The sequence below is a fragment of the Engraulis encrasicolus genome, chromosome 13 (assembly GCF_034702125.1).
Source record: "Engraulis encrasicolus isolate BLACKSEA-1 chromosome 13, IST_EnEncr_1.0, whole genome shotgun sequence".
NCBI lineage: Eukaryota > Metazoa > Chordata > Actinopteri > Clupeiformes > Engraulidae > Engraulis > Engraulis encrasicolus.
The window spans coordinates 53,287,384-53,297,383 of NC_085869.1; the positions used below are offsets into that span (position 1 = coordinate 53,287,384).

A 10,000-nucleotide genomic window follows, 5' to 3' on the forward strand; every position below is an offset into this window, starting at 1 on the left:
TGTGTCTGTGTGTGTGTGTGTGTGTGTGTGTGTGTGTGTGGGTGTGGGTGTGTGCGTGCGTGTGTGCACATGTACGTCCGTGAGTGCGCCCAATTCGCTTGCACACACGTGTGTGTGCGTGTGTGTGCGTGTGTGTGTGTGTGTGTGTGCTCATGCATGCGTGTGTGTGTGTGTTAATATGTGGGATTTGAAGAGGACTGAATGGATGGATGGATGGATGGATGGCTGGATGGCTGGATGGATGGATGGATGGATGGATGGATGGATGGATGGATGGATGGATGGATGGATGGATGGATGGATGGATGGGATGACGAAGCTGACGTGCTCAGATCCCTGGCCCCTTAAGCCCTCTCTCTCACAGTGTTGCGAGAGCCCTAATCCCAAACAGCAGGATTAAAGAGGAAGTAGAGAGACAAGCCACACAGGATACAGCAGGCCCTGTCACTGAGAAGAGTAGCGGAGAGAAAGAAGAGGAGGTGGAGAGAGAGAGAGAGAGAGAGCGAGAGAGAGAGAGAGAGAGAGAGAGAGAGAGAGAGAGAGAGAGAGAGAGAGAGAGAGAGAGCGAGAGAGAGATAGAGAGAGAGAGAGAGAGAGAGAGAGAGAGAGAGAGAGAGAGATTTGCTGTTTTTTTTTCATGCAGTACTCAGTCTCATATAGCGTAATCCTTTAAAACTTAGTCTAAAGTAGAGCATATTGAGTGGGGTCGTGACATTGTGTTTCTTTGGGCTGATCAATACACAGATACACAAACTGGAGTTCAGAGGTCTTTTTTTAGTCATAATGTGATCCACCTCAGGAAAAAATATCTATTCTGTATCAATTACAACCCAAAACCATCCATTTTTTTAATACATGCATTTGTCTATACACATTTGAAGTCATAGTTTAGGTCACTGGGGGCAACTTCATGGCTCAGCCAACTGTTAATACATTAGCATGCAGGTCGAACTTTACTGCAGAGTGCAAAAACAGAAAATGTGTGTAGCGTTACGTAAAGACAGTTATCAAGCATAGTATGTTTTTGCACGTCTTGTTTATTACTTAACTTTTTATGTATCATCGGTTAAGCTTTTTTGCATTAGTTAATTAGTCAAGTCTATAAACAGTGAGTGCGTTTATATGCAGTTCATTATCACAAATATGAACAGGATATGAAGTATCCTGAATTTGTCTTTGAACATATAAACCCCTTCTCCCGACTTCAGTATCCTGGATATGCCCTTATGCGGGACTTTGAGAAATTTGGATATGCCAGGTGAAGTATTCCGACAGAAGCAGGGATACTGACGCATGGAACCACCTTATCCCGACTACCGAGGCTTCCCATAGAATGCTGGTATCCAGGCTACATACATTTCAAGAGAATTCTGTTACGGCCAAGAATGTAAACTGGGATGTAACACTCTGTAGCCATATACACACCTTATCCTAAATTTGAACCGGGATAAAGCCTCATATTCGGGTTACTGAACTGCATATAAACGCACTCAATGTTAAAGCAGGCAGAATGGCAGATCAGGTTCCAGAAGGACAGAAACTCATAGCAGGTACTGTAGCATTGAGACTAGAACCATCCACTTGGCAATGCAATTTCCTTTTCGCCCTCGGCTGCAAGGCCAAGACACACTCCCATGGTCACTGTTAGCTTTGTGCTCATAAACACAGACACTGATTGTCTCGAGCCACTATAGATTAAGCCATCTATTTAGCATAAGACCTGCCTCAGCATGCAGTTTTAATTAACGTTTGTGGCATTGTGATTTATGAATGCAGTTAATGGAAGGGCACACATATCTGACCCACGGTCGTAAACTTTATATTTTAAAATGCTACAGTACGCTGCATCAAATGTACGGTATATGCACTTTGTATCTGCTAGTGATGCTGGCTATGATTATGTCCTTGTTTGTTAGTCGCTTTGGTTATAAAGCATCTGCCAAATGCAATGTAATGTAATAATGTAATGTAATATAGTAATCATGAGTGTTATCCCCTGCAGTGTTATTGTGTATTGCACACAAGCATACGGTAGGTGAGATGGAGGCTTTGTTATTGTTGTTGTTGTTGTTGTTTGTTTTGCCCCGCTGTCGTCATGCTGCTCCCTCACCGTGTCCATTATTTCTGGTGAATGTGACACCTTGAAGGCCCCATCCAGATGTTGGGCCATATTTATGGCTCCCCCTCACACGGCGCTATTTCATGGGCCTGTCGTGTGGAGTAAAAGCCACACGCCCATTACAGGTCAGGGAGCGCATGAATTATAGTCAGTCACATGGCCTTTGCATATGTAGTAGCCTGCGATAATAGTTATACTTGCTTATTATTCCAGGCCTGTTATTCTTACATTCGCTAATGGCTTTTTTTCCCTCACTTGAACTTTACATGAATGACATGAAACATAATCCAGAAAGTCTGCACGTGTTGCATTTAAGGGATGAGGTGGGTGGGTAGGCCTACTGTAGCCTATGTGGTTGGGTGGTGGTGGGGTGGGGGATATATTATTTATATGTGATGTTTTTTCAGAGAGATGATGTATTATGTATATGATATCTATTGAGATCATATGACATTCATTGCCTATGCCATTAGTAATCCCGAGGTTTTTCACGAGGCGGTTCAATTTGAAAACATGTCGCGTGTGTCTGCTTTTATGTGCCGCTCCATATACACTAGTGTGTGTGTGTGTGTGTGTGTGTGTGTGTGTGTGTGTGTGTGTGTGTGTGTGTGTGTGTGTGTGTGTGTGTGTGTGTGTGTGTGTGTGTGTGTGTGTGTGTGTGTGTGCGTGTGTGTGTGTGTGCGCTCGCGCAGCAACGTCTGTTCAGTTCTCGTCACTTTGAATTAGCATGCTCATTCCGATATCATGTGATTTGGACTTTTTCCTTTCCTCTTCCTCATCTGCCTTTGCTCGCCTCACTCACACCCTTCCATCTCGTCCGCTACAGTACGTCCTCTCCGCTCCCATCCCATCCCATCCCATCCCCAGCTCGCCGCCGAATCGCCATTAATGATAACATCTCTTTGTGACTCTCTCTCGTCTCATCACGTCTCCCTCGTTCGTAGGCCAGCTCAGTGCCTTATCGCTAATCGCTTGTTTTGGCAGATCAGCCGGAGAAGCGACTTACAGTGCATTAAAATGGAAATCAGTTTTATGGCACACGTCAATGGGGTGGCCCGAGACTAGGCTCTCTACTCTTGCAAGTCTCCACATCGGAGTATTGATATTCAATCACTCCGCAGTAGGCCCGCCCTACCCTCTCCTCCCCTTCCCCATCTCACGTCCCCTTCCCTTTCGCATCTTCTCCCTGTCTCAAGGCTTTTGGCTCCTATGTAATGTGATTCTATGTTAATTGTGGATAATAGATTTAATAAAGTGCTATCCAGCCCGCACATTGCACCCGGCCAGGAGGTCATCCGCAACATATGCTAGCATGTTTAAATCTCAGGAGACTAACCTAGAAACTGTTAACCATTGTTTGTGGTAGCACACTTCTGTAACCTCAATAACAACCTTCTGTAGCATTCTGGTTGTATTTATGCATTGACTTTCACATCAGATCTGTATCATGCAAGAGATCTGTGAGTGTGTGTGTGTGTGTGTGTGTGTGTGTGTGTGTGTGTGTATGTGTGAGTGTGCGTGTGCGTGTGTGTGTGTGCGTGCCAGCGCGCGTGCGTGCGTGTGTGTATGTGTGTGCGTGCGTGCGTGTGTGCCTAAGCCCATACATGTCTTCCTGTCTGATCTGTGTTTGCATATTCAAGGTCTTCCATTTTGAAAGCTTGTTTTTTTGTGCGTGACATTTCTTTAAAACTTTGTTTCTGTCCACAACCACACAACAAAAGTTACTGGAGCATGGATTTTGCAGACACACTGCCTCCTCTTGTCCCACTTAACAAACAGATGTCTGTGTTATCTTTGGGTGTTCTCGAACATGCACAGATTAAAGTGCTGGAGTCAGGAAGTCAAGCCACCCACAGAGAGTTACCCCCAATTACCTCCCACATCCCCTTTATCTGCTATTCATTTTTCGGCTGTTACCATGGAGATAACTTCGCACTTTGGCATGTTGTTGGCCTACAAACCTAGAAAGTTTTCTTTCTTCTTGCTGCCTTTCTTCCTTGCTTCTTCTTACCTATATGTGAGTGTACATACTGTACATTTATCTAGACAAGGCCTAACTAAGGAGATGGTATATGTGATATTCTAAGTGATATGGTTTTATTTTTGTATGTGATATTTTTACCGATATGTACTGTATGTCTTAAACAGGATCTCTTACCATCATAGTCATTCAGGACTCTTCAGTGTGCTCAGCCTTGTCAGAAGAGAACACAAAGAAAAAAAAAATTACTCCATCAGTATCACACATTTTCAGCAGTGTAATTTTATAAACAGCATGAGTAGCAAGGGTGTGATCACATGTACACCCTATGCATACAAATGATATGGTAATTTCCCACTGAATATAATACCTAGATTTTCAGTCAAATTGATGGATTTTCAGTACGTCTATTTCCTCATCGCATGGAATAAAAATTTTCTTTCAGACATTTCCTTTCACATGACTTACAGTCTCTCCTGCTATTTACGAAGCGACACTTGGGCCATTTTATTTTCCGGTCCATGTCCTTTGTACGACACATCTGGCGGTCGGGGGAAACTACTGTGCTGGGAACTTTTAAAGTGTGCATGAGAAAGCTAATTAGACATCTACGGATGACTCCTGCTGTTTTGGCCATTCCCCGTAACAGCTCTGAACAAGGGCACGGACAACCCATACGGGCTTGTTCAAGCACAAAAGGCCCTCTTGATGGCAACCCTCCCTACCATAGTAAATAGGACCAGTGCACCTGACAGGGAAGGGAACAAAGGGGTTAGTTGTCCCAGGCTCCCAAAGGGATGTTAATTGACTTTGTCCAGGGCCTGGCAAAAGCTGTCAGTGGCCCTGCATAGCACAGCTGAGTTCCTACTTCTGCAGGGAGGAGCTCGACAGACTTTCCCCCCCGTATTTACCAGCCCTGTAGGAATAGGGGGAAGGGATCTGTGACCGTACTCAGGGTGTTTGAACACCATGTTTAAACATGATATGGACCGTTTGCTCACACGACAAAAGCACCGTCCAGCGTTTTTTTTTTTTCCAAATTGTTTTGCGGTTCCATTTTCTTTTCTTCTCCTCTATTTTTGCCCAGAGGACACTGGAGTGACCATTACTTCGCTGTTGTTAGCATGTAGATTATTCCTCTCCATTGATGCCGCTGCTGCTGCGGCTGCTGCTACCACATTACCCCGTCGTCAGCCGACAGAAAATGAAAACTAGCAGGTTTATCGTTGGCGTAATGACTCTGGCTCTCACATGGAGCGCAGGCAGTTCCTAATTTTCTTCCCCACTGTCTTTTTTTTGACCGTGACACACTCCTACTCATCTTTGCAACCGAGATCCAGGCTGTGGGACTGTTTAATAACACCATTATGCTGATGGGTTTGACACAAGACGTGGGCTGTTTTTAAGAAAGGATAATTGCCCACCCCATCACGTTCAATGTTAGCATTATAAAGAACTGCAATCTCCAGGGAGCCTACAGTAACCACCGCTGTCTCGGTTTTTGAAGATTTAAAGTCACCTTTTCCCCTCACATTTTCCTTTCATAACCTACCATTCATTTGCAAAGAATGAATGCTAATGTTTTCTATGACCCCAGTGTCAGTTCCAACCAGTGTCAGTACTCTTGCCATGAGGTATTTGTTACACACATATAATATTGTCAATCGTGAAAAAATATGTAAGCCTAGGGCCTATGTAATAACCATCATAAATGTGTTCATAGCATTTTGTGAAAACTGTGTTCTCACATTACAAACTCGGTATACAGGTGTGCATTTCTCGAAACCATAGTTGCTAACTACGTTAGCTAGGCTACTTTGTTAGTTGCAATGCAATTTTTCATTGGCAACTACCCAAGTTGCTAACTGCTAACAACTGCGCTTTCGAGAAATGTACGCCAGGTATGATGCAAGACACATATTCCTCCACACACATCAATGTGCTTCAGAAGATACAAGTGCAAGTATGTTAGATGTCAGATGATGACACAAGATGATGTCTCATCCCAAGTATCCTGGGACATCTTGCTGTCTCCCTCATTTGAAAATATATTGAAAAAACACAGCTCCAGGATAACTGCATGACATGTAATGAAGCATGGTGAACTACCTACTGTGAATCCCATGCAAACACTCCAGAAAAAAAAACAGAAAAAGAAAAAAATATCCAACCACCAGACAGAGCAACTGACCAACTCATGTGTTCTGCACTCTGGAGTTACTGTAGAGTTACACTGTTCTGTACCAACCTTAGTGTGTTGTAGAGTTGTTTTCACATTGCCAAAAATCCTTTAACACATTAAAACCCGGCCCCTGTTATAAATTGGTTGTTTCCAGAATGGCAAGGACCCAGTCGTAATGTCTTACTAAAGGCACTGCTTTTCAATGTCATATAATGTTTTACTATTGTAATAAAATCTTGTCAAACAAAGACTATTACAACATTCCAACGTTGTCACCACGTTGTGAAACGGCGTGCATTATGGGGCTACCACCGCATTACAACAATAATAATACTGTATAAAGTGGGGTGAATGTTGTGCAGGTGCTGGCCTTAGAGGACACACTCACCCACCACCACTGCCCCCCATGTGGATTCGTGACTAGGCCAGGGAGAGTTTGTTGCGGTCGGGCTGCAGGTGAGGGTTCACTGGCAGGTCGGGAGACAACCCAGCAGGAGGAGGGAGGGCAGGGGAGAGGAGAGGAGAGGAGAGGAGAGGAGAGGAGAGGAGAGGAGAGGAGAGGAGAGGAGAGGAGAGGAGGTGAACGGGAGGAGACAGGGGAGAGAGAGAAGGGAGAGCATCTGCTATTGAGTACTGAGATGTGGACGTCTCTGGAGTAAGTGAGAGAGAGGGAGAGAGAGAGAGAGAGAGAGAGAGAGAGAGAGAGAGAGAGAGAGAGAGAGAGAGAGAGAGAGGGAGAGAGAGTGAGAGAGAGCGCGCGCGAGAGAGAGAGCAAGAAGGGTATGATTTAATGAGCAGACGCGGGCATGGAGCACATTGAAAGCCACTGACAGCCCTGTTTGTGTGTGTGTGTGTGTGTGTGTGTGTGTGTGTGTGTGTGTGTGTGTGTGTGTGTGTGTGTGTGTGTGTGTGTGTGTGTGTGTGTGTGTGTGTGTGTGTGTGTGTGCGTGCGTGCGTGCGTGTGTGCGTGCGTGCGTGTGTGTGCATGCGTGTGTGTGTGTAGTGTGTTTGTGTATGTGTATGTGTGTGTGCATGCGTATGACAGCGAGACAGAAAGGAAACGAGAGCCAGAAAGAGAGAGATGGAGACAGAGAGAGAGAGAGAGAGAGAGAGAGAGAGAGAGAGAGAGAGAGAGCAAGAGAAGGGGGGAATAAGAGAGGCAGGGTTGACTGAAACCTTGTGATTCAAAGGGCTGAAGACATTAATGCATAACAACATTATAAAATAATGTGCTGCTCCCAGGGTGAAATTGCAGATAAGGGAAAAGCGGATGAGGCAACAGCGGGCACATAGGCTTTCAAACTAAGCACTCTCATATTGGCATTCAATGTCATGGACACTATTACTCCGTTTTTAGTGACTCTATTTGCGAGCGAGCCACAGTCTATTTTCTTGTCCTTGTGCTCTCTCGTTATTCTTTTGTTGTTGTTTATCCCTTGATAGAAACCAAACAAAAACATGGGTTTATATCAGTATTTAATTATTGTATTATATAATAGCATATTGAAATTGTGACTATGGGTGTGATGTTTACAGAGGCAATAGCTGTGTGCTGTGTGCTGCCCATGATTGAAACATCAAAGCATGTTGTCAAAGATATTTTTGACCCCGTATAAAATACTGAATTCCGACAATGAGAGACCATTGAGAGGGTGGGGGGGGGACTTCTGGGTCTGGGTCTTTGTCTTTATGTCAGAGTGTGTATGCTATTGCTCTAGACACGAGCTGTTCCATGCAGTCATTTTCTTCAGTGAAGATAAGAGTTAATTACCGATGTAACACAAATTCGTCAGAACACCTTGTGCAGTACAAAGCATACAACTGTTTTTTTTCAGAAACTGTTGTACTCATAATCTTTTAGCTGTTCTCTAGCACCTGCCTGCGGTTGCTTCCTCACTGAATGCTATTACAACGCCTATATTTAGAATTATTGTCTTTATCATTTGTTTTCTTTATTGGTAAAAGGACAATTGGACAACTCTCATTTATTTTTTACATGCTTCAAGCCGGGTTGGGATCGTTTTTGTGTATGCGAAATGAAAATAACTGCCTTATCATGTGACAAGTAGTTCTGTGCTTTATGATGAAGCCCTTCGGTGTGCTATATTTTAATCACCTCATATGATGTGTGTGGATGTGTATTACATGATTGTCTACGGTCATAATTTCACACTGTGCCTCTCAGTTTGGAAATGACACCATATGTTTTATGTTCCTGGACAGCTTATTTGCAGATATGCAATTTGCAACATATGTTTGATATTCTAGTTCATTTACAAAGTGCGTTTCCTATTCTGGGCAAAGGTAGGCTTGCCAGGTGTGATGCCACAAGTCTGCATCATTACCCATCAGAATGTGTCTGTTGGGATAATTTATCTATTTTGCAATTACAGTTGCTCTTCTCTTCGCTGCTCCACACAGCCATGATGAACATTTTATTTACTTTACATTCATTTATTTTTAAATAAACGTTCTTCTGATTTTATCCTACGAGACATGTAGTTTCCACCATTTAACCAGTGGAGCACCTTATTCATTGAAAAACGTTTCTACACTGAGGCAACCTTATATAGAGTCTTTAGTAAGACATTGCGACGTGGACATTGCCATTCTGGTACCAAACCTGCTCTATAACCAGGGTCGTGTCTTAATGCAATGCATGGCCGTAACTACCATTGAGGACACAGAGGTCATGTCCTCTGTACTTTTTTCCAGAAATGTAAAATGTATCTATGATGAAAATCGATCGATGATCAACAATGATAAATTCAGTCTGAATATGCCACCCCCATTCATCCTGAAGGCAGTGATTAATGGAAACAATCTTAAGAGTTTGACTGAAGAGTTTGAAGCATTCTGCAGTACAGCATGCAGTATTTGACCTCGGTATTTGAAAATGTCTCGTTATGGCCCTGATGCAATGTGTTTGCTTCTCTCTCCTGCAGACAGCTGCGATGGCCCATTGTTGTCCACACTGCCACTGGCGTCATTCGAGAGCTCATCGCACGCATTCGACAGTCAAGCTCCACACTTTGCCAAGCTCAACAGAAGAGACGGTGAGTAGAGCAATTGGTTGGTTGGCCCCTGGGAACGCGGGGTGTTAACTATTGGATGAATGGGGACATTCTGATGTCTTTAATCATTCCTGAATTGAAATAATCCTCTTCCGGCCATGGGTCCTTCAATATTGTTTTTTTTTTCCCCTTTCTTTTCATTATATTTCTTCATGGGATTTTATGCCTTTATTTGATAGTATGAGATGGTCACAGGAGGTCAGTAAGAGAGAGAGAGAGATGGGGTAGGATCGGTAAATTACCTCCGTCTGGAATCCAACTCAGGTCTGCGGCGTAACAGTCAATGCCCCAACCATTTGAGCCATGGATGGGGCCCAATGCTGTTTTCTCCTGTCGAACATTAGTCTTCAATGTAAGTTGAAACTGCAGTGTGAGTCCGAGAACGCTCACATAGGGCACAATAGCTCTCTGGGGCGCATGGATCCTGACAGCACATGTCCTTATTCACAAAAACGTTCGGTATTACTTTCCCGTTCTGACTAAAAAATACAATTTCATTCACTTCACTCAAACACAATTGTAGTTATACAATAAAAATGTCAGTTCTCCGTTACCCAGTTTGCTTTCCACTAAGTTCGGTTAATGTTAGTGTAATTATATTTAGCATTTGTAAAGTGCACAAAGTGAAGCAAGTTATTTTTTTT

At 43.6% G+C, this 10,000-nt stretch overlaps 1 protein-coding gene across 1 annotated transcript in view; it reads left to right on the plus strand.

The window, feature by feature from the left end:
• The window catches only part of cntnap5a (contactin associated protein family member 5a), a 232,558-nt gene that overhangs the window by 121,145 nt on the left and 101,413 nt on the right, over window positions 1-10,000 (plus strand). The window contains exon 3 of the mRNA XM_063212967.1: window positions 9,228-9,338. Within this exon, the coding sequence (XP_063069037.1) occupies window positions 9,228-9,338 (111 nt within the window). The remainder of the gene's footprint in view (window positions 1-9,227; window positions 9,339-10,000) is intronic.